We start from the raw sequence: 24,873 nt of genomic DNA on the forward strand, positions 1-24,873 counted from the left end.
TTTTTTTTTTTCCCACAGGGAAGTATTATTTATTCGATCGTACTCTCCAAGGTTGGTAGGATTTTGTATGGCGTTGGTGGTGGTGGTCCTCCCCCCCGTTGTTTTTTTTTTTTTTTTTTTGTTTTTTCAGATAGGAAAAGAGAGTAAAGATTTAGGAACAACAAATGAAAAGAGACGATAATTAGTGTACGGATTCTCCCTGTTTATCTACTTCGCCTCTGTTTAAAATACGAAAAGTTTAGCCTATGTCGTAGTAGGGGAAAGGGGCGTTATATCAGTATATTTTTCTACGGTTTTATTCACGGCTTTGAAAATAGGCTCAAGGTTAAAAAGTGAAGACGTGTATAAAGCCTAGTTTACCTAGACCATAGGCCCATTTTCGAGACTGAACAATGTGAAATGAGCCGAGCAATGCAAGTATAATTAGAAGAGTTGATCTACATATCATCAAGAGCGTATCAATTAACGGATCGATCAATTGTGTCAATTTGGCAACTACCTTATTACTGAACCTAAGGTAATCTCGTCCACAAAAGAACTTTCCTCATGAGAGCTAAAGCCAGCCAAAAGTCGTCGAGAACAAATCAAGTTGCTATCATCGGTTTTATGCCAGTGATCCTGCTTGCAAAATGTATCTAACTGTCCCCCCTTATCATTAAAAACACAATGCGAGTTTCGTATCACGTACACCCTTCTCATCTCCTCCTTGTTTTTTTTTTCTCTTTTCTTCCCCTTTTTCTGATGAAGCAAAAACAAATATACAGAATGGTTTCTGTATTTTCCTTGGGTATCTCATTCCTTGCGCAACGAGGGAAATCCGCCCTAAACGCCGAAGGGCCCTTGCAATGGCGATCCGAAAGCCTAAATCGAAAAGGAGATGCTGGAATCGAAAGCCGGGCCTGTTATTGCATTAAAATTGCAAAGACTCACTTGAAAGGATTTTTGGGTGAAAGATAGGATGAAGAGCCACCGGGAGGATGTGTCGACGGTGACGATGCGCGTCCCTGTCTAGTAACTGCGTCAATAGCCCAGATTGGTAGGCGAGGGTGAGGATAGGAAGACTGCTTTGCCTTTCTGTTCTCGATAACAGTTTCTAACGCCTCTTGATCATCTAGTCGAAGAGGTTTACGTCGGCTAGAATTTTCCCCTTTGGGAGTGGACGTCATTTGGTGGAGTGCGTATTGGAGATGCTGTTATTAGAAGTAAAAGTTAGTTGGATCACATCATGTAAAGGTGAATAGTTTGTTCCTACTTCAGGGTCTGCTTCAGACTTGCGAGCCGCAGCGGCTTTATATTCCTCCCATTCTGCTTCTGTCAATTTGTCCCAATTATACCGCTTTGAGGCAATATCGGGTGGCTCCATATTAGCCAGCTCAGCAGCAGACAGAAGGTTCAAGCAGATAGCTTCAACAAATCGTGGAGACGATGCTGCTGTCATTATCTCCCATTTTGCCTGAGCATGTTGCTCGGGAGGTCGTTGTCGATCCCAAACTGCTGCTGTAATGGCATGCGCGGCGCCTCGTTTCTGTTCATCATCATGCGGTGCCCCGCTCATTGAAAAGGCTCGTGCCAACTCCCCCTTGAAAGCTGGCTGATGCTCCCAAGCGGCAAATTGACTACCCATGACATGGCCCGAATTTTGCGGCCATCTCCGAATATGCGTAGTAGTACCCTGAATTGGCTGCAATAGGTTGGGTTGATATAAGGCAGCGTTATTCTGAGGAGGGTTTGCGGCCTGTAGGATATTAGAGCTTCCAATAGGAGGTACACCTAAGACTTGGTAATTCTGAACCCTGCCATCTACCACAGGAATCTGCGGTATAGCCCTATTGGCTTCGTTGGGTAGTCTACCTTGGTTCGTAGAATACAGAGACGTAATAGGCTTGCCCAGCCTACGAGCCTCATTTTGGGCGATCAACTGGTCAGCTTCCGCGCGGTCCTCAGCAGTCAAGACAGCATCTTCAAGTTCTTCCTCCTCAAAAGTGTCCATCATCGTAATGGCTCTAATTCCGTCTTTGTGAACTGCAATAACCTTATCCAGGACATTATCTTTACCGATATGTATATCGATATTATCTTGCTTGGGCTCCGTTGGCATCTCAAATGAGTGACCGAATTCCTGAGCTTTGGGGATAGGGTTTTTCTGGTCAACGACTCGAGAAGCTAACTGCATCTTCCATATCGCCATATTCAGCGCTTTCTCCTCGGAGGTGCCCCCACAAACCAAGCGGTAAACATAGACTGGTTTCTTCTGACCAATACGATATGCGCGCCCGACGGCCTGTTGCTCGTTCTGCGGGTTAAATTTAACATCAAAAATAATGATTCGATTAGCACTCGTCATATTGAGGCCAACGCCGCCAGCTTTGGTAGAGATGAGGAATACATCAACTTTGCCCTTACCAAATTCCTTGACGACGAACTGCCGTTTAGTTGGCGCGACTTTCCCGTCAATCCGTTCGAAGGAAAATTTCTTAGTCTTCAGAATAGACTCTATGTAGTCAAGCGTAGGGATAGATTGACTAAAGAAGAGAACTGAATCACCTATGCGCTTGCACTCGTCGAGAATAGAGAGCAATATCATGATTTTCCAAGACAATGCATATGCTCCCAGGTCCCTTGTCTTATGCAAGAGGGTAATCTCGCTAGTAATAAGCTCACTAGGTAGAGCCTCCGCCTTCGCAATCGACTTTGTAGAACCCTGTTTTCGATCCTGCAACTTTTTCATGAAGATCGATGGGTGGGCACAGAGGATACCTAACGTATCTATAGAAGCTAGTTGGCTCGATCCTGGGTGATCTAGTTGGTACTGGATGAAAGTTTCATACGCCTCTCGCTGCACATGAGTAAGAGGTACAGTTAAGAGGAATTCTAGCTTTGTCGGAATGTCATGCTTCAGCGCTGCGATTGTTATTCGCTGTACTTTTGGCGCAACTTCTTCCTTGAGGACCCTTAACATCTTCAGAGCCCTTCTGCGCTGGCTCATAGTACTGTCCAGTTTAAGCCCCTCTTTGATTGGATTAGCATACAACAACCTGAATTCGCTAATATCGGATAAGTAGTTTGGTGCAATCCAATTAACCATGGCATGGTACTCTTCGACATTGTTAGCCAAGGGGGAACCGGTTAAGGCAATTCGGCACAGGGTTTTGAAATGTGCACCGGCAGCGTGAGTTTGTGACTTCGGGTTCTTCATCGTGTGCGCTTCATCGGCTACAACGATATTGGGGCCGACGCGAAGTATTTCTGTATACTCTCCCTTGGTCACATACTCTTTAAACAGAGTATAGCCAAAAATGAGGATGCCACCTCGTTCATCCCATGTCTCGATGTTCGCTTCGCGTTCGGGGATTCCCGCTGACGGGTCAACTTTGAAAAACTCTCCAAGTTTATGTCCTTGGGGAGCCCAAGAAAGTAATTCGTCCATCCAGTTGTTGACGAGCGAAGGGGGGCACAACACAAGGGTTTTCGACTCCTTTAGGCCCTTAGGTATCTGACAGGAGATCGACTCATCTTCGGATCCTGCAGCTTCGGCGATAGCCACTAGGAGTGTAATGATTTGCATGGTCTTTCCGAGACCCATGGTATGCGCGAGTAGACAGCCTTGCTTCGCTCTGGAGTCTACAATCTGATTCCACATGAATCTGACTCCTGCTACTTGATGTTCCTTAATGCGCCGTGCGATCTCAGGATGGACGTAAATAAATCCTTGATCGTCTTCTTTACTCTCGTTGATTATCATATTCTTTTGATCAAGAACCGCTACGCCTTGCTCTTCGAGCTCCTTGAATTTTGCACGTAAAACTTCTTGTCGATGTTTCTGTTCTGCCGCCCGTGCTCTATCATGCTCTCTGAGGCTTTCTGCTTCTTGATTGCGAACCAATTTCTTACGCTTCTTTTGTTTGGATGGAGATTTTCGACCAGCTATTCCTGTATCAATGGCCTTCCACTCGAAACGATCAGATAAGCGGCGGAGGAAGTCCGCATAACTGCTGAGTGTCTCTGTCTGTGTCGCTACATCTTCTGCCTTCGTCATTATGTCATCGTAGCTTAGCTTCTTATACTGACTTATCGAGTAGAAGGTATCGTCTCTATATATTTCAAACAAACGAAGCATCGTGAAGGCTGAGAAAGCCTTCTTCTTCTCGGGGGTATCGTAGGGAGACTTCGGGATTCTTCGCTCTTCCAATTCACTGCATAGAAAATCTATCCAAACATCATCTTCATGGTTCTTCATAGTTACCGAAAAGATATATGATAGATATTCTTCGTCTTGCTTAGCCAGTTCATTGGCTACCAGTTGTTCGGCCGAGTCTAGGTCGTTGACGCTCATTATAAGAGGCGATTTCTCATTATGCAATTGACCTAGTTTTCCCGGCGTATTACCAAGCCTTGTCCCGGGTGAGCTATTGGAGGCTGATTTAGATTTAGTGGGGGTAGTAAGATCTATCACATGGTACTTTTGAGATTTGACTGGCGTTCGAAAAGACTCTGTAAGATCGATAGTTTCTGTCCGTTTCAAGTCCATAGGTACCTCGTTTTGGTCACTCTCGCGGCGTCGTTCTCGTTGCACGGGAGAAGTGTTGTCTTCGACAATTGCCATGGATGAACTACTACGAGATGCACGAGGGGTCGAGGGGTCATCGACAATGAATCTGTCAAGCTCATTCTCGGAATCACTTGTCAGTATCTCCTCCTCGTCCCCAGAATCGGTGGAAACTAGCTTTGGCTGTCGACGGGTTCTAACGGATGTCTGAGGCGGGGCTGAAAGCTTTTCAGGTTCGGTTGGAGAAGTGATGATTTTGAGAACCCACGAAGCATATTCCCTGTCTTCTACACTCTGTTGCAAGATCAAGGTGTTCATCTTTAACTCGGCTATTTTACGCCAATGCTGGAGAGCCATCTCTCCACAGTACTTCACAATGCGGGATTCGCATGCCTCAAAAGCACTGCGGTTCTTGTCGATCGACATCTTTAGGCCGGCCCTTCGAGCATTTAACCAAATTTGGTTGGATTTGTATAAGAGCTTGGAGGCCTTACGATCTTTCCAATCGGATACAAATTTCTGAATGGATTCATCGATCACAGCTTGGACTTCGTCGCTAGACAGGCCACGTCGGTCCTTCTTCTTGAGCTGTTCGGATTGTATCTCAGCCCAAGTCTCTTCATCGAACTCGTCATCTGAGTCTCCGTATAAAGGTAAGATTTTATCGTGATCCGGATTGTTGGCCCCGGGTACCATATCCAGCTTAGTCGCGTAGGGAACTCGAGGCTTTCTATTCCGCAGCATCCGACGCTTGAGAAACCGGTTGATCTGTAGCCGGCGGCCATACGGCAGTCTATCGACTTGAACAAATGCGAGTTGCCGTTCTTCTTGCAACATATCTTTCGAGAAAGGTTCGTCGTCGTTAACCATTTCAACGATATCTACCCTGGTCACGGCATTATTTCCGAGGTAAGCCCAGGTTGAATCAATTGCATCATTTCCTCGATTATTAACAAGGTTCTTTGATCTAGATGCTATAATCACGTCTGCTTCGGAGGGAATAGTACGTGACACGTTAACATCAACCTCGGTTGAAATGAGCATAGGGGCTATTTTTCGTTTCTTCGTAGCAGCCGTATCCGGTGTGGGGGCCTTCTGAGCGTAGGAAGGGGTGTCATGAAAAGTGTTAGATCGATACGGAGTCGTAGTAGACGCGACTCTAGGATGATGACCTTCATGAATATTGCTCGGCGGAGATCTCTGAGGCGTATCTTGTGGCCTTTCCGAGTTAAGATTGAAGCTTCCTTGCGAAGATAGGAGAGGTTTGCGAGAAGTAGGCTTGATTGGTAATACCTCCCTATTGACGCTGTTTCTCGTTTGAACTTCGTCATCCTCAGCTTCGAATTCCGAGTGGCTGCGTTTCTGATACAGCCTATACTGTTTGCTACGAGCGCGGAATGAGTCGATAATATGCTTGAATATAGATTTGTGCTTCACAATCCTGATGCATAGGTCTTGGCAGAGTTCGACACGATCATATGTGAGAAGCGTATGACCGTCAACTCCATGCTCTCGTAATAGAGGTTCAAGTTTCTCTGGGGGTGGGAACTGCAGGGGAATAGAAGTTGGAGGTTCCCAAGAGCGATTGGCTGAGCAGAGCTCTTGAACCACTTTATCGACGTCCCAATCCCATGGATCGTCCATTGTCACTCAAACGATACCATCGAGTGGGGTCAATAAGGGGTATGAAGGGATACTAGAAATTAAAAGAATATTAGTATGACACGTATTGATTGCTACCTTATGTAGGTAACGACGTGAAAAGGTGCGTAGGGGAATAGTGTAGTAGAGTGTTAAAAGTTATCATTGGGGATGTGAATTCAAGCCTCAATGAAATATGAGAAGTACAAAATGGGAAACCACAGAAATGAAAACAATCGAGAAGGAGCTTCCCAAGTTAGGTTCAAAAGAGCACAGGATGTAGCATCCTTTCCTCATCGCCGAATATACCTTGGTAGGTACTTGGGCAGAAAATGGTAAATAAACGATGAATAAACGATGGATAACGCCAGAAGTTACCAAGGTCATTTAGTAAAGAAAAGTATCAACTTACAGTAGATGGACGTTCAGTGTGGATAATAGAATAGCAACCATGAACGTGTACGAGTTTTGAGGGTGTGAAGAAAGAAAAATGATATGTCACAGGTGTGGGAGAGGAGGCTAAGTAACCCTGGGCATCAGTAAGAGAAAATAAGAAAGAGCAGCTGGCAATAATGAGAAACCAGCGGCGAGAAGGGAGTAAAAAAAGCGTGATGTATGTAGATCACGTCAAGTACGGAGCCGCAGCATATAACTGCGTGATGATGTGTGTGATAGGATTTGTGAAGATGGAAAAGTGAAAGGCTTGTATTGTGCCTACTCATAAATGCACCAGATCGCCGAGAAGTAGACTCTACTCACTCAGTGAACAAATAATAAGTGCATGTTGCTAGGCGGAGACGAAGACGGAGACGGAGACGGAGATGTTGAGTGCATATGTAGGGACGTATAAGAGATGTGTGTTATAGGATATGAAGTTTCGATCCCATTTAAGGATGAGTAGACCGATGAGAGGACCGACTAAAGATAGTCGAATAATTAACAATAAGTGGTATTTGGGTACTTTGCAGCGTACCTAATAGCTTAGGAAGGTTCAAGTTACTAGGACCTAAGGAGTCGACAAGGTATAAGACGCAGCGAGTGGCAAGTAATAAATTGACATATTGCCATTGCTCTTGCTTTTTTTAAAAATAAAAAATAAAATCCCCTGTCTCTTAAACGGAAGAGTACAGAAGTTTCATTTATTGTTAATTAATTCTATAAATACCCAATCAGTCAGTTATGTCTTAGAAAACAACGGTCATAATGAGCATGGAAAGACGGAGGGTATTATATAGAATGGATACATACCTAGTGGCCAGCATATACACTCGACGGCAACAGTAAGTGTCGTTGTTAAAAGAAGATATATATGTACATACCATAGATTGAACGCGTATGATGGAAGTGTCCAGGATCTCAAGATACTTCGCGACGCGGAGTAAGGCCCAGTGAAAGACCGATATCACGTGATATTAGCATAGTCCTTACCTATACGTTCAAGTACATGACATAAACCCTTCAAAGAGAGGATTGTTCTTATTGATTATGGGGTATTATGTTTGAATTCTCCCGGTAGATAGTTGATGATGAATAATTAGGTAAATTTACTAAAGAAGCAGTATATTTATGTAAGATTATCCGATATACTTAATCCATCATGGTTAAGGCTAAGTGCTTACATCCATGTACCGTTTTACATGTACATATAAGTAACAGTCCAAATTCGCCGGAATTTAACCAGTAGAAAATACCGATAGCAGCCCTTAAAGGCTTAGATATCAAGACGTTAGTCTACTTATAGCTCCGCAGTCACGTCATCTAGACCCTTCGGACTAAATCGAATTTTAATACCTCTTAGAGCGGGGTGACCTCGTTAACGAGGACCGACTTAATTCGAATACATGCATGTGTGTGTACTTGGGATGTCCACTATACATCCTAAAATACGCTACATGTACTAAAGAGATTCACGATGGAAGCTAGATGACCACGGCTCTTATTTCTAAGCAGTGATTACATATATATCGTTTCTCGAGTCCAACTATGTCTAATCCTAACATGACAATTGGTTCTAGCCCATCTTAAGACAGCTAGACTACGGTAGGTTTGGTTTGTCTCAAGTATTTATAGGTAGAGGCGCTAATAATCGGGTGTAGCAAGACACAAACTTCATCCCGCCGAGTTCAAGACAAAACAGGTAACACTACAGCTTTGTACCTCTTTGGCTTATAAGTCTTTCTACACTGTTCTTCTCCAACATCAGTTTGATATTATCAATTATTACAATTTAAGCATGTCCAATTACCCACCTGAGATCACGCTTAGTGAAGGCGAAAGGTTGACTGAAGTTGTCAAGGATTGGGCACTGGCCAATGGCTTGACTGTCCGACCACCTCCGGCTGTTATCGCTGCTGAAGCTGATCCTGCAGGGATACTTGCGACTGCAGTTCCCGTTACTCTCTTCCCGAGCCCTTTTCCCCAAGTGTGCTTCGACCAGGGAATTACGGTTCAGAAGGCTTATAATGAGCTATACGCATCTATTAGCCAAGATGAGGAGTTTCTATCTCAGGTTGTGAAAGAGTAAGTATAACAGACTAATTATGGGAATCCATTCAGCTTTTTAAGGTCATAAATTAATAAAGCATTAGAATTGGAGACAGCGATGATTTTATAACAGAATTATGGAAAGTTCACCTAAGAGTCAAGCAAGAGGGCTATGTTCAGGTAGGCCAATTGAGCGAGTCTTTGCTCTCTTTGCTGTCTTAGCATGTAAACAAAGCTCACTCTATGTTATAGCACAAAAGTCTTGGCCTCTTCAGATCCGACTATATGGTTCACCAGGATCGTAATGGATCTAGTCTACAGATCAAGCAGGTTGAGTTTAACACAATCGCGTCCTCGTTCGGAGGTCTCTCATCACAAACCTCATTGCTCCACAAGTTAGAATCCACCTTCACATCAAATCATGCAATACTAAGAAGTGTCTAGATATCTTTCTTCAGCAGAGTATCCGTTGTTGGAGAATTCAATAGCGAGGGGAACACTTCAGTTACCCGAGAATGGTAGCGCTGCAGGATTAGCTAGTGGTATACGACAGGCCTTTATCAAATATGGGCCTCCATCTACTAGCTACCAGAAGTGTGTCATATTCCTCGTTCAAGGAGGTGAAAGGAATATATTTGATCAACGCCATCTCGAATATGAACTCCAAAAATCCGAAGAGCCGCAGATTCCTGTATTCCGACTACCATTCTCGGAGATTTTACAGCACACGACCCTTGCCGAGGGTACAGGCCGCCAGCTACTATATGGACCGCCGCAGCTACCTTCTCACACGTTTGAAGTGGCCGTCATATACATGCGTTCGGGTTACGGGCCGTCAGACTATCCTGATCAATCCGCCTGGGAAGCTCGTTACCATTTAGAGAGATCAGCTGCCATCAAATGCCCAACAGTATTAACCCAGGTCGCAGGCACAAAAAAGGTTCAACAGATTTTAGCAACGCCCGAGACGCCATCAAACCCGTCCATCCTGCCCCTTTACATATACAAGGAATCGGCGTCTATATCTGACCTAGCCAATACATTTACCAATATCTATCCCCTAGATAAAACAGAAGCCGGGCTCCAAGCTCGAAAGATCGCTGTCGATCCTGAGCTTTGCAAAGGCTATGTCCTCAAGCCCCAAAGGGAAGGAGGCGGCAACAACATCTACCGTTCCGCGATCCCACCATTCCTAAAGTCCGTCCCGGAGTCGCATTGGCCGTCATATATTCTAATGGAACTGATCACGCCGCCACCTGTCAAGAACACGATACTGCGCAATGGAAAGCTAGAGCACGGCGGCGTCATCTGCGAACTCGGCATATATGGAACCTGCATTTGGGACCAGCAGTCTAAGGCCATACTCCACAACGAGAGGGCGGGCTATCTTCTACGCACGAAGGGAGATCAAAGCGAGGAAGGTGGCGTCGCTGCTGGGTTTGGCTGCATGGATAGCTGTAGCTTGGCCTAACGTAGATGTGGAATTGGGAGGGGATTATGGTCCCGTTTCATAGCATTTGCTCTGCGATAGAGTTGGTGACGTTGCTTATTCGAATAGATATTTGCTCATATCAGGTAGCTATAAGACATCAAAAATAGCCAAATGCAATCATCTATCAGATTTAATATGCAGTTTGTCAAGTTTAGAAGTGTTCGCATAATATATGAGCACCTTATTAGCAGCCGTATCTCGAGGCTCTAGAAGTGAAGGGCTAGATGTAGTAGAGACATTGATATTGCTCAATTATTTCAGTCATTGCCACTTAATATCTTCCACGAGCCAAGGGCGGAATTAGGGGCATATTATATATTGTCATCCTGGACAATGTACGGTGGAGGGACATTCATTAACACATTTGGTATCAAGTCCTGACGTAGCAATATCATACAGTAACATCCCCAAGCGTAGTCCCGTCATTAGACATAAGAAAGTTCCCGTAGTGGAGAGCTTTAATCCAAGATCATACACATCTTGGTCCAATGGGTGTCGTTCTGGCCGTTCCAAGTTTTATACACATTGACTACCTAGTTACCTATTCAGTAGGAGTTGGTCGCTTGAGGACCTCGATGGTTTCTGTTGTTCAAGTTTATTAGCATTGGCGGCTAAACATCATATAGTTTGGTGTCTGGTTAATCATACTTTGGTAAATGCTTAACGCATTTCGTGACTTGCCGTCGGCATCAGTGAAGTTATTCATGATGGCGTCGCCCTCGACGTAGACGGTAGCTCTGTGCGTCTTATGTCAGCTCTGGTCTCCACTCCACATTAATCGAAAAAAAGAAAAAAAAATCCGTGGCACAGATAGATATATATTTCCATGCGAGGCTGACAACACAACTAATGCGCCCACTCCAAACATTCCCTATAAAACCAGAAAAAAAAATAACATATAGTCTGGACTCAGGACGTACCCTTTAGGTAAGCTAGTCAAGAATTCTCGGCGGGGTCCCTCCTCGATAAAAGCAGCGACCCTGAACCAGCTCGTCTGGCGGTTCTCTTTAGACCCATAGTTGCTAGCGACGGCATACTCGATAACTTCGCGGCCCGTGCTAGTGGCTCTGACCTCGGGGGGAGCAGCCAGGTTGCCGACCAGCGTGATTTTGGCGACATCACGGCGGGCGGACGCACTGAAAGCGCGGGCGAGGCCCGGTGCGGCAGCTGTGGCTCGACGGGCGAGGAAAGACATATTTTTTTGCTCTAAATTGTATATGGACCTACGTTGACGAGGAGTACGGATACGATGGTAGCCGAGTGGTTGAGCTGCGGACAGGGACGTTGAGAATATTGCAAGTTGCGCGTTTGTCAAATATCGTTGAGTTCGCGATTGCATTTGACGCGACGGAAATTTGGTAGCCCTAATCGCTAATTCTAATTGGTCGGAGATCGTGGGGGGAGGGGTGTACAAGATAACCGGATATATGAATATATCGGATATTGTATTCAAGAATTATCAAGTAGCTTATAATTGCATTTCTGAACGACACTCGTACATTCTGATGGCATCACTTGAATTTTACTAACCTTAACATTTACTTGATATCCCTAGATTAATTATGAAAGAAAACTCTATCAATAATAATATTTAAGTCTTCGTATTCATATCAATAAATGTATTTAAATAATTACCTGTTTACCAGACAGAAAGTAACGATGGGAATTTCTGATATAAACTACCTGCATTCATAGTAAATAGAACACGGTTAATAATTATAGAACAATCATTGAGATTCCTAAGAAAATAGCTTCCAAGTCTTCAAATTCACATGTATAAACGGCAACCTTACAACAGTTACGTTAACCCAATCAAGGTCGTCTTATCACAACGTGTCTTAGAAGTGTGAAAACCACATTGTTGTTCCGGAAGGAAATTTGATCTAGGCTAGTTATATTAGAATTCTGTAGAGGTATGCAATGCATACAGATTATCTTTTATTATAGACGTCACATCTACAATCCTAACACACCTACTAGTGCAAGTCATAGTCGTTCAGTTTCGTATACATAGCTATAGACAACATCTTCAGCAACTCCACACAAGGTTGTGACATATGTAACCTTAATAAGTCGACCTATTCGACTAGACGTCTATATAAGATGATCTCTCTAGCAAATATACTGTAAGTCGAACTTACAACATTAATAGGCGCACTCTTACACACACATAGATACTTGGCACCTAAGTATGATTGATCTTACATAGGCAATACATGACGGTTTATTTATTCACACGCTTGGTACCTAAACGCCCATGTTCGTTTACTTAAAAGCCCATAAAGGCACAACGACACAGTAAAGACGAATCCCAAACTCATTTATATAGTTTCGATTGACGATTATTCCCTACAATGAGAAATACGTAAGGAAACACGAATGATATGCTTACTATACCACGTATGTGCTTTCTGGTCTGAAATAATAAAAGTTCGAGCACAATACGTCTCATCCAAGTCGATGATTCCAGGGAAGTTTTTGGCACACATAAAACCTTACGATTTATTTAATAGTTTCTAATTCTCCTAACATTTAAATCCTGCGATCTTAAATACACCATATATAGTTAAATAATTAATCTCCAGCCTAAACCCAATGCTTGATCCCTAGACTACCAAGATTCCTGGGACGAAGCCCCCTCCCCGGTCCCCAGCTATGTCAACGGTCCTGGCTCAGAGATTAAAAATTCTCTGGACTTCAATGGTGATACATTTTACGTCGTGTTCACACCCTCATACTTCATATTATCCCTACATAATATTCAAGTTACCATTCCGTCATCCAGTAGCATGATAGTTATCTGCTGAACGATCCTGGGACATCTAAAGCACCAGTGAAAGCTGAATCGTTCGTTTTCGAGCTACCTTTATGAAGACAAGTTACATACCTCTAGACGATGTAGTGTACCACAAGCGTACCTAAGTAATCGTAGCATAATGAATCTATTCCATAGTTGAATTAAGAAGGCGGGTCACTGCTTAGTCGTCAGGCACACTAGGTCCTATCATCAATCGCCCCTAACAACCACTCACAGGCATCGATTTCTGATTATTCTACTTAGGACAGGCACAAGAGAGCATATCCACGATGCTCCACGTTTAGAGCATCAGTGGTTGGCCAGCCATATGTTCCTGTCTCCACGCCCCTTTCCCCATCACTCCCTAAGAGCACTTACTACTTATCCCCAGGGCTCTCGCCTTGTGTCATTGTTCGTGACACCAAAGCTCCCCTCTTTCCCTAGCAAGCTTTACTAGCACAAGGCAGCGCAGTTGATGCAGAAGTATCCGCTCTTCGAGGCGGTCCAAGTGTCTGCTTGCAGAGCAGTTACCAGGGCGAATAGTTTCTAGAGCACAATTTTTCGAACAGAATTTCTCGAGCAAGAGGTAAACTTGCTCACACAAAAGAACTTCCTCCTCAAAGTACTCTCCTTCATCCTTAAACCTGGAGTGTCACCCAACCTTTCCCTCCTCCACATTCTCGCGCAGGATCTTGTTCGAAGGTCTCTAAACTCGAGGTAAGCTTCCCACCATCAAAGCATTGATGATATGTGACATGTACAACACTGCAACATCAGATGAAAAAAAAAACTTACGAATTTTATCTAGCAATATCACCTCTAACTTCTAACTTCTCTTTGGCCTATTTTGGTGTCCTAAGGCGGGTAGCAATAAGCTACTTCTCTACGGCGCGATGTCCATCATGATCAAAGTAATTGTTATGATCGCCTTTATGGCTTTCGCAGCTACAGCTACTTCTGATCAGGATGGTTCAGCGGCCGTAGATTCGAAGCATACACCTAACATTAGCATCCAGGTTAATCTCGTGCTCCGAGTGCTCTTTGCTATCATTGGCACTGGGCTATGTTGGCCACCGCTTCGAGCTCTATGGCGCTATGGTGACCTTCCAGGGGCAACACTCATCATAGTCGTAGGGATGATGAACACTTTCACTGTCTTCAATGCCATGATTTGGAGCAACGATAACTGGGACGACTGGTGGGACGGAGTTGGGTATTGTGACCTACAAGTATATTTGTCGACACCGATGAAGACCATCTACGCGGCTACTATCTTTGTAACCGTCTATGAGTTGTCGAAGAAATTTGATGTTACCAGAGCAATCATACTGAACTCCCGACAGGACCGAAAGCGAGAATGGAAACAAGCTCTTATCATCTTCCTGGTTCCGCTCATTCAGTTGGTCATGACGTACTTTACTATATCACAGCGGTACAAGGTCGGCACCCTTATCGGGTGTATCGCTGAGTATGACAACAATTGGCCCAGGACTATAGTATTCGATGTGCCGATCCCAATCTTTGTGGTCTTGTCTATACCCTTCACCTGTGAGTATATATATATAAGATCATCAAGGATTACCTACCCCTTAATTACTAGAGGAGAGAATGACTAACGTGGACTATAGTTTGGGCCTATCTACGCTATAGAAGATACTCTAGAGACACTCAACTAGCAATCGGGTCCAACAACCTGGCAATAGCTCGACGTATTCGGCTCCGTCGTCGTCTATACAACGTCACAGCATCAATCATGCTTATATATGCCCCGGTATCCTTATTCTTACTAGCCAAGAACATTGAAAATGCAGTCAAATCACCACCCTCGGCGTATGACTTCCACCGTATACACGACGACGCAGACCCATACCCATGGGACTCTGTTACATTTGTACCGTCGTGGAACATAGAGTGGCTCGAGATGAACCAACCGTGGTTCGCGATTTTGACGACCGTGACTATCATTGGTTTCTTCGGCACGAGCGAAGATTGCTCCCCCGTATACCGTGGCTATATGACATGGCTGGGTTTAGGACGGTGCCTCCCGCGTCCCCGACAGCAGGTGGTTTCTCATAATGTTCCTCACTATATTGATGACCCTGAAGACTTACTCCGTAACGGGATCGAGCTCGTGGAAATGGGCGGCGGAAATGGGGGGGCGGCAGAGTAAGTATCTCATTGTTCTGATAAACGCTGAGCTTTATAATAAGAAACTAACCAACTTCTGATCTCACAGACGCAGAATGCCTCCTGATCCCTATCAAATCTCGGGCTCAGATTCCGATACCAATGAAATTCTATCTCCGCGTCGGCCAGTGACACCGCAGCAGCCGCCGGCGCTGCCCTCAGAGTCTTCATCATCGCCACCATCCCTGTCACAGTTCCCAATGCCCCCGTTACAACGACCATTGCCTATGCCTATAGATCGATTGGATAGCATACGAAGGAACATAAACATGCCAGGAAGCCCCCTAGAGCGCGTCATTATCGAAGCTCTCATCCCGGAACGACGCTCATCACTACAGGGACAGCAACCCTCCGCATCTTTCCGTGCGCCAGTAAGCAGACACCCGCGCGTACCTTACAGCTATCTCACGAATTTTCATCGAGACGACTCGCCCGTCGCCGGCCCATCTCGCTCCCACGCCCGCACTCACTCCGAGCGTTCCGACTCGCAACCCATCCTATCAGCAACCGCCGAGCACGGCTCAGACTCTCCTCGCACAGCCACACCCGCGCGCCGCCAGATACCGCAGGAGGCCGTGCAGCCACGAGAGCTACTCGAAGACCAGCCAAGCTGGAGCGGACCCCGACGACTTACGAGTCAAAACGTCGTCTGGCCATTCTTCTCCAGCACCGGGTCGACGGCCTCGATCGCCCGCCCGCGAGAAACCGCCAATGCCATTGCTGCGGCCAACGAGAGCCCGGTCCGTTCGACCGACAACAACTTCGTCCGCGTGCAGATCACCGGAGCCTTCTCTCCGTCCTTGCCGTCGCCGCCTCCCCCCGCCGAGCAGCGAGGACGAGGCCGAAGAATCCCGCGAGAGCTGCTGAACCGAGTCGGACGAAACACTTCCAGGAACGGAAACGGAAACGGTAGCGGTAACTAAGTACCTACCTATCCACTGCCAAGGAGAAGAAAAAGGAGACGGTGAGAGCCGATGAGCTGGCGTGAACGGTATACTTCTAGAAACGACAACTACTCGTCTGCTAATAAGAAGAATAATAAGAAGGCTAATGAATCGGATCGAAAGCAACACTGCTAGAAACGATAGCTCATCATCTACGATGGCAGAAAAAAAATACCTAATAATAGAAATCTTCCACCGAAGGATCAAAAAAGAAAGAAAGAAAATTCAAACAAAAAAAAACCCACAAAACCTATTTTTCAGGAAAAAAAAAAGTGATGGATAGAGTCGAGTCACAGGATCGTGGATAGGAACAAGGGTTAATACGTTGTTGCGTTGACGGGGGTGTAATTAGATACGAATTCGAGATCGAGAGGAGGAGCCGTATTGTTCATTCAATACGCAGTAGTCTATGACCGAGGACACGCCTCGTTCCAACGAGACGTGAAAGCCCGTCAAACTTCGACCAGAAGGCGGCCGTACGTGCACCTTGCTTCTTGCATTAGATGCTAGTCCCCCATGTTAATCCTGTTCGCTAGAGAATTACGCTCTACCGCTAATAACTACTCGAATCAGAGCTAGCAAATCCCTGAATTGATTTTTATAGAACAAAACTTAGGCACAAATACACGAATAAGTGAAATATTGGGGTATGCTTATTATTGACAGTTGCTAACGTCTCTATCTCGATACACATTATCCGCTCCAGAGCCCTCGCAGGCAGGATGTCCTAATTCCGGTCATCGTAAGAGTAAATGTATAAGTGATGCTTGATCTGTCGTTTTCGAGTCCTCTGGGGACTATTCTGTCTTGGTTGCTCATTAACTTTACTGAAAGGCGTAATAAATCAATGTTGGTACACCTGCAACGCCGTGCCATGCTGTGATATTAAGCTAGCGAATCCGATGAAGGCCGGTAATCAAAGAAAAGAAAAGAAAAGAGACTTGGCTCTAGTAATAGGTACATAATTAGAATAAATAGCAAAAGTGTAGGAGGTATGCTTGGGTATCTTCGTAATTCGTACAGGCCGCGATGGGTCGAGTCCGATTAAATAAGGTATGAAGTGAAATGAGTTTGTACAGTGGGTTTGATGAAGAATGAAAAGTTGCTGTTATGCCTCGATGGGTGGCACATGTAATACAGCTGGCTGAGGTTCAACTGGTAAATTTGGACCGGACCTTGACCCCGACGCCTCGGTTGAAGCTGGTGCTATCTCTGGATCAGGAATTTGAAAGTCGAGCTAAGGAATGGTTAGAACACTTCAACATGATATAAGAGAAGAAGATATAAGAGAAGAACTTAAACTCACATTCATATATCCCGTACGTCTTAAAGAAATGATTTTGGGAGCAATTATACCCTCGTCTGAGCCTACTGCCTTCTCCATCTCCATATTCCATTTGTCGATCCAATCCTCCAACTGACGCAATCTCATCTTGGTATGTGTAAGGCCCAAATCGTCCCATATCCAACCCGTAAGCAAGCCTAATACGCCATCGAGTATGTTTCTCCAGTTATAGGGACTAAAGATAGGTACGAGGTCTCCGTTGAGCTTTTCGATGACCCGTCGGAACTCCTGCTCTGATACACCCGCCGGATCCAGAATTTCTGGATAGAGATTCGAGAAGGTAGGCGCCAAGTCCCCTTCAACTAGCCAATCTCTTCGGATGCGTATAATCCGCGTACTCGCATATTCCGGAGAATTGATAGGTACATGGGGATTTAGATGTGGATAACACGGATGTTGAGGTCCCCATTCTTCGCCTAGATCTGGTTGATCGGGGTCACCTAGAATAGAAGAATTGCTGGAGGATACGCCCGAGATCATGCCTGGTGGGAGTGATACATTTGATCCATTATGTCGGTGACCTAGAACTGAGGGTCCTCTCTCTAGGTCTTTAGAGAATGACCTCTTGGAATCATCAATTCCCATTGGGGGCATAGTGGCCTTTCCCTTTCCCTTGTCAAGCTTCTGATTGGAGCTTTCGGACGTATCGGGTCGGACAAGCCCAAAGCTTATGGCTCGCGCCCGCTTGGTAACACTTTGGCCGCGCTTCCTCAAACCAGTGAATTTGGCTTTTTCGGCTTTGGGTTTAAGTTCCGACGGTCCAGCCTCGGTCTCCTGTGGAGGATTGGAAATGCGCTTGCCGTCGTAGGAATGCCTGAGCGAAGGAGGGAGGCTTATCCTCTTATCAAAACTTGCCCTACCCTCGAGATGTGGACTGGTCCGTGCTGATTTATCTGGAAGTGGAAGAAGAGGATAGTCGCCCGCTCCAAACCCAATAGGCTCAGATGGGTCTGATGAAACTTCAATAGTAGGATGGTTGACGGGAACGGAAGGGGGAGGCGGGGTGGATGGACGGCGTTTGCGAGACTGCCGAGGAGGTCGTGGCGTTCGAGATGGAGGAATTCTTGGAGTCGAATTAGTAGGATTCCAAAGACGACCAGGGCCAAATCGACGTGGTAGACTATAAAATGAAGTAGAAGCAGAGTCGGCTACACGATTATGAAAAGGCGATTGATGGATACGATCGAATGGTCCGGGGGCCCTTGTGGCCAGTAAATTCCTTCGGGGATTAGTTGGTTGTCGCTGTTGTGTAGTGGTGACTACGGCAGGATCTGGGACCGTAACGGTGGAATGTTCAGGGCGCTGAGATGGCGAATTGACGGGGGCATTTGCCTGCTGTACATCTAGGGCGGCCTGTAACGGGTTCGCAGAACGAGTGTCTGCGTGCGAAGCCGTTTGAGATGAGAAGAAGAAATGGCCGCCTTGACGGCCGGACTAGAAATTGGAGAAACTCGAGGTCTTGGACCAAAAACTAATAAATTAAATAAACTTTCCTCCCCTTTTCCCTCCGCTTTAACCCTAATCCTAATTTTATTGTACTGGGTTTTGAATGTCGAATTCGACTTTTGCGATGAGGGTTGGCGTTGTGGTCGGGTATTACAAAGATAGACGCAGGTGCAGGTGCAGATGCAGCAGACGCGACCGAGTGGAATTGAATCGAGTGAGGATTCTGCAGGTGATGGGGAGACAAGCAAAACGGTCGTTGCGAATGATAGGTCCGGGCGCTGATGTGGATGCTGGTATGGATGCTTGTACTGGTGCTGCTGCTTGCTAATTCTGCAGTACCTAAAGTAATTCGAGACTTCCAGCACTAATATGGAATACCTCAATGGCATGCTCAATGCTGACCCTTAGGTCCAGACCGAGGAAAGACCGCCAACTGTTTGACGGCCTTTTGACAAGTGACGTGACACGGAGTGTCGGAATATCGGAATATCGGAATGTCGTATTATTGCATGAAATTGTTAAGAGGTACGTACTTCACCTTTACTTGCTTTTCTTTTTCTTCTTTCTCTTTCTTGTATCCAACACTCATCAACTGATCAGAACGAATGTCATTGACATTAAGTTGCATCGTCTGTTCCTGTCCTTTAGGTTTATATCGATATATACTGCTTTTATATTCCTTTGGGGGCCACTATCGTGGTTGCGTACTCTTTTCTTTTAATATCTTGAAAAGGGCGTCATCTTTCCTGACTGCTGTTTAATTTTGGTTATTGTCACACTCGAGTTGCTGCTCAATTTGCCTTAGGAATGGATATCGGTAGAAATCTGCCTCGGGTGTGTGTCTAAGTGTCTGATATATATTACTGATGAGGAAAAAAAAAGGAACATCGACGAACGGAAACCTCAGGTAAATTATCAATTAGCAAAGGGAGGAATTAAGCAAACTTTAGAAAACATATAACTATGTGAGAGAAAAAGACAGTGCTTCTTTTCGTCATCCGCCTTTCCAATAGTGACCCTCCGTAGCCCTGGATACCAACCCGCCCAGCAAGTCAGCTACTAAGAAAAGAACAAGGCTTTAAATTGCTTTATTTTGCGGAGCTTTTTTTCTTCTTTCGAACCTATCATTACCTATCAAAGCGCAGCTCAGCTAAAATGGTCAGGCTTGCAAGCTATTCAGGGGCATCCTCGTCACTCATCGTTCCACTCAGTTTCTGGCAGTGCCACGGATTGTGCTGAGCCTGGTCTGGCCATGGGCCCTGGGGGCTGCTTGCGACCCGACCGAGTGGAATAAATGGGCCAAAAATTTATTTTCTACATAACTAGTCTTATATTTGAAGACACTGGATTCCAGCTCTCACATCAGCAGCTCTAAATACATTCCTATCAGCCATCAAAATACAACACAACGTCAGGAAAGCTATAATAGAAGTACAGTCGGCGTAATAGTTACCTGAGAGACTCTCAAGGCAGACAAGGACTTATCGGCGTAATTCGTATTTGATTTTCCTGCAAGGTACGCCGGGATTGCCGCATCGCGGTTACATATACTGTATTGGACGTGTGGTCATTGCTCAACTGCAGCCCTGGGAACAGAAGAAAAAAAATCAACAGCATAATGGCTAATCCTGGTAGAGCACCATTTCGGCATGGTGGATAGACCCTTGGCACCATATCAAAATAGCATTAACACGAGAATATTAATGCATCTTAATCAAGTACATGAACATTATAACTATCTATTATATCCGAGAGGAGTTTTCTAGAAAAAGCTAATTACATTCTAGCCTCTGCGTAATCGCTTAAATTCGTTTAGACGGGCCCATACGTTGTTGCGTTTTAGACCTAGGTATTCTAGATCCCTGGTCTAGGTCTCAAAACTTTAAGAGGATAACGACGTCTAATATATAACTTGACTTGCCTTACTTACCTATAGCGTTTAGATCCACCGTTGAAATATTGAACGAGGAATCTTTGTGGTTGGGAAGACATGGTCATTCCTTAGTTAGATATTAGTCTTCTCTTTTGAATTCTCTGTTTTAGTCTTTCGTACCTAGATTGTGGACAGGCCTAACTTAAGAGATTAATGTCCTGATGTCAGTAACTGACTCGTTGAAATGGGAAACATGACTTTGTAGAATCTACTCGTCAACATGCGTCTTAGGTTAATATAAACTGGAGTAAAAGAGAAGCTCGGGTTCCTTTGGCTGGGTAGTCTTGACGATGTTCTTGCACCTCTATATTCTATGATGATAACTCGTACCAGCCCTTGCATGTCTACATACCCACCTATACAAACATACCAGTATTTTCTCATAACTACTTACATACCTAAGTACCTAGGTAGGTACTCAATATCTTATTCAAGTCAAATATTTATGTTCAAGGTTAAGGGAATAGAAGTGCATAAGGAATTAGAGATTATGGAAATATACTATGCCGTATGAATTACCTAAAGATAGTAACTCGGTATACATAGTGACGTAACAATTTGCTATGGCAGACAAACGGAAGAGCTGAAGTATACATAAGGTAGGTAGGTACATACATAGGGAAAGCTCTACTTCGTATGTACTGCCTAGACCTGCGCCCGTGCGCACGCTATTCCCCCAAAAGCAAAAGAGGTGACCTCATCTTGCCAAGTAACTACCTAGGACGCCTCCCCATCAGATTATCCCTGCCATCGCATACCCCATGGGCACAGACATGCTACTCTCCATCTACATCGTGGATCTTTACATTATCGAGGTATTCATCGCATAGCCCTATGGGCTGGAGATATCAATTTTATCTCATCCTACCTAAACTAAGACAACTTTCAAAAGATATAAGTCGGGGTTTACGATCCCATGTAATCTCACGGCGCTTGATACTCGTCATGGCTGATGAGAGCTACACTTCTCCCTCGACGTCAGCGAACACAACCGGCCGAGCATCGTCGCTCACCGGCAATGAGCCCCCAAGTTTCAGCTTACGTCGAGCTGCAACAGTCGGTCAATCTGCCCCTACACGTCGCCGCCCCACTCTGAATGCGGGCTCGCCCACCGCCGAGAATGGCTTTGCAGATATTCGAAGGCGGAGCTCTACATATTCCGACTTTAGTCTGAATGATGCTAGAAGGGATCTGGAGACAAGCGCAGATGAGCTCTTTAATCCGAGTAAATCTGGCTCCAAAGAGGCGGATAAATCTCCATTCGTCTACGTCCCACTTACACTAGCTCTGCTCCCTGCTATAGCTGGCATATTCTTCGAAAATGGGAGTGCTTTCTTTACGGACCTCATATTACTCAGCTTGGCTGCTATATTTCTTCACTGGTCCGTCACGCAGCCGTGGGATTGGTATCGCTCCGCGCAAGAGATACGCATCGTGAGAGATGAGATTATGACTGAGTCTGTCTTTGAGTCCGATAGCGACGTTGAGCCTCCTACGACAACCCTGGAAAATGTCCCTGAAGAGACAAATAAACAGGATAGTTCCGGGGAAGTAGCCGAAGAAGCATCCAATAGACGGGATCGCCAGCGGAATGAGCGACAGGATGCCGCGCTTAGAGAACTCTACTTTCACGAGACGGCCGCTCTAGCCTGGTGCTTTATATTTCCTATGCTCGGCGCATATCTTCTACACACTATTCGGGGGCAGTTGACGAGACCTTCTGAGGGCTTGGTATCTGACTATAATCTCACTATTTTCCTTTGCGCCGCCGAAGTCCGCCCCATTTCACATCTGATCAGGATGCTTCAAAATCGAACCTTACGAGTTCAACAAATCGTCGCAAAGAACCCCTATGAAAAGCAAACTGTTACAATGGAGCATTTAGAAGCACTTTCAACCAGACTAGATGAGTTGGAAGCACAAGGAGCTTCGGGTGATGCATCGTCGAATGCCACTGCACGGCCTGATGTTCCACAGCCAAAATTGATCGAGGCGGCAGTGGCTCAAGAAGTCCGTAGTAGCATACAGCCAGAACTAGATGCTTTAAATCGCGCCATGCGTCGATACGAGAAGAAACTCACCCTACTTGCATGCCAAACCGACAATCGTATCGAGTATGTCGACTACAGGCTTAATGATGCTATTGCGCTTGCTGCTGTCGCTGCTAAGAATAGTAACACTCAACGAAACTTTGGCGGGTGGGTTATCGACAAGAGCATTGCGCTGGTTATACTCCCATTTCAAGCACTAGTAGCGGTGTCTACCTTTCCTTTCCGGACGATATCGACTATGCTTAGTCGAAAGAGCATATCTTCGTCCGAGAAGACCCAGAGGACTCTACGCAGCGGGAGAGTGCTTGCTCATGGCAAGTCTAGTTCCGATCGCGTGCCCACGCGCGTGTCTAAGAGATAGAACTATGTATTATGACGGTATGGGTGTATGATGACTATCAGGTTAGGTAGTTGTACTAGGTAATAATTGGGGTACGGATGGGCCGGCACGGAGAAGGAGGATAGCGGGAAAAGGTTAGCAGGGGGGTGGGTATTAAACGGAGTTTGGACACGGATCGCTCTCAACGTGGTTTGCAGCAATAGGAATCACGTAGGGGTAGATTCACCTACAAGAACGTTCCTAAAGAGCAATTATACAAGTTACGATTATACATATGCTTTCCCTTACGCAGATCGCCGGTTTACAATGAGATAGTTCCTATGCGGACTGAGTCAAAACTATGGAATAGGGAAATATTGGAGTTTGCTTGGCTGTGCGTCTCGATATGCATTTTCTTTTATTTTATTTTATGTATTCCCTCTTACGTGCTTGAAATATTGGAAAGACACGTCAGATACTCCAACCAACAAACGTCATTGTGCGGGGCATTTCTCGTAACAGAAAGGCGCTGGTATGCTTCTTCGTGCACATCGTAATATTCCCATCTTCGATGATGTCGGATATAGCCAAGCATCTTTGGACTTGAGCTGACTAAACTAAAGCTTCCGGCTACCTAGACATCCTAACGCATGCAGTAGTCTGCACATTATTTAACCTACTTACCTCATATGTATGTATGTGCGGTATGTGGTAAGTGTTGGGGTCCACTGGTGCCTGGCAGAAACCCGGATACATACTAGATGGATGGACCCATGGGTTCGGCAGACTGGGTCCTACATAAGTCTAAATAAGATTTCATCGACGTCCACATCGTCCTGGTCCTAGGGACTAAACTATCTTTTCAGAACGCCAAGCTTAGATATGTTTCAACAGTTAGTTAGTCAACTCTTATATTATGATATCAATTGAGATATGTTGAGCAGTCACGTTCACTTCAAGCCACATAGATTAGTATGAGATCAAAATGCGCCTATATCCCACCCATCCAACTTTGACTCTACAGGGATGACCGAACGAAGACGGGTAAGGAAATGCGAATATATTATCGTAGTCTGCTCGCACGTGCGACCTGCGTGGGGATGCGTATATTTCCTGCTGCTGGGCGTTGATATTATCGATGCGCGTATCCGGAGTCGTACCAAGTCGCACGACTTTTTTTTTTTTTTTTTCAAAGCAAACCTCGTAAGGCCGCCCAAGAGACAAGTACTGTAGGTAAGTTTAATCTCATGATGGAGGGTTGAGCACACGTCCCATCGACATACGTTGCGAGATCCCGCCGTTACCACCCTCCTTTACGCCGCGGGACGAATCGCCAAGGCGGACGAGGCGTCTCGCTACCGCATGCCTGATAGTAGCTCGCGCAAGACACCAATGGTGGTGGCGGGACCCTGGAGTGTAATTTAACTCTCTTTTTTAGCTCGCTTGTTCGCTCCGCGTCATTTTCAATATTGCGCTCGTTTTGGCGCGCTACTTGGTGCTTGAGCACACATAGTCGTTCGCGACTGAGAAATAAGTTCCCAACCATCGGTAACTATCACCTTTCTACTATTGTTTAGAAGATACCGCCAATTCTTTAACTTGGACAATTAGGTCAGTATGTAAAGTCGGTGAGCTGACGATCGTCAATTGCATTGGGGCTAGTATTTTGATGTAGCCCGAAACGCGCG

General features: G+C 45.4%; 6 protein-coding genes across 6 annotated transcripts; 3 read left to right on the forward strand and 3 right to left on the reverse strand.

The window, feature by feature from the left end:
- Positions 1–926: 926 nt before the first annotated feature.
- On the reverse strand, positions 927–6,190 carry GL218_01668 (Protein CHROMATIN REMODELING 20; the record flags this gene model as incomplete). Its single annotated transcript, XM_033578146.1, has 4 exons — positions 927–1,190; positions 1,253–1,735; positions 1,805–4,023; positions 4,069–6,190. 4 exons carry the CDS (start codon positions 6,188–6,190, stop codon positions 927–929), a joined length of 5,088 nt encoding a protein of 1,695 aa, XP_033438031.1.
- Positions 6,191–8,420: 2,230 nt separating this feature from the next.
- GL218_01669 (Glutathione synthetase) lies at positions 8,421–10,142 on the forward strand (the record flags this gene model as incomplete). The annotated part of the gene is made up of 4 exons (XM_033578147.1): positions 8,421–8,707; positions 8,776–8,851; positions 8,924–9,066; positions 9,116–10,142. 4 exons carry the CDS (start codon positions 8,421–8,423, stop codon positions 10,140–10,142), a joined length of 1,533 nt encoding a protein of 510 aa, XP_033438030.1.
- Positions 10,143–10,704: 562 nt separating this feature from the next.
- On the reverse strand, positions 10,705–11,358 carry GL218_01670 (Single-stranded DNA-binding protein RIM1, mitochondrial; the record flags this gene model as incomplete). The annotated part of the gene is made up of 3 exons (XM_033578148.1): positions 10,705–10,745; positions 10,812–10,900; positions 11,084–11,358. 3 exons carry the CDS (start codon positions 11,356–11,358, stop codon positions 10,705–10,707), a joined length of 405 nt encoding a protein of 134 aa, XP_033439011.1.
- Positions 11,359–13,862: 2,504 nt separating this feature from the next.
- GL218_01671 (pheromone receptor) lies at positions 13,863–16,070 on the forward strand (the record flags this gene model as incomplete). The annotated part of the gene is made up of 3 exons (XM_033578149.1): positions 13,863–14,508; positions 14,589–15,126; positions 15,197–16,070. 3 exons carry the CDS (start codon positions 13,863–13,865, stop codon positions 16,068–16,070), a joined length of 2,058 nt encoding a protein of 685 aa, XP_033439012.1.
- Positions 16,071–17,199: 1,129 nt separating this feature from the next.
- GL218_01672 (uncharacterized protein) lies at positions 17,200–19,471 on the reverse strand (the record flags this gene model as incomplete). The annotated part of the gene is made up of 3 exons (XM_033578150.1): positions 17,200–17,328; positions 17,398–18,499; positions 19,416–19,471. The coding sequence occupies 3 exons, from the start codon at positions 19,469–19,471 to the stop codon at positions 17,200–17,202; spliced, it is 1,287 nt and encodes a 428-aa protein (XP_033439013.1).
- A 2,289-nt stretch (positions 19,472–21,760) lies between these two features.
- Positions 21,761–23,227, forward strand: GL218_01673 (uncharacterized protein; the record flags this gene model as incomplete). The annotated part of the gene is made up of 1 exon (XM_033578151.1): positions 21,761–23,227. The coding sequence occupies one exon, from the start codon at positions 21,761–21,763 to the stop codon at positions 23,225–23,227; it is 1,467 nt and encodes a 488-aa protein (XP_033439014.1).
- Positions 23,228–24,873: the final 1,646 nt, after the last annotated feature.

Source organism: Daldinia childiae, assembly GCF_008694065.1.
Source record: "Daldinia childiae strain JS-1345 chromosome Unknown Scaffold2, whole genome shotgun sequence".
Taxonomy (NCBI): Eukaryota; Fungi; Ascomycota; class Sordariomycetes; order Xylariales; family Hypoxylaceae; genus Daldinia; species Daldinia childiae.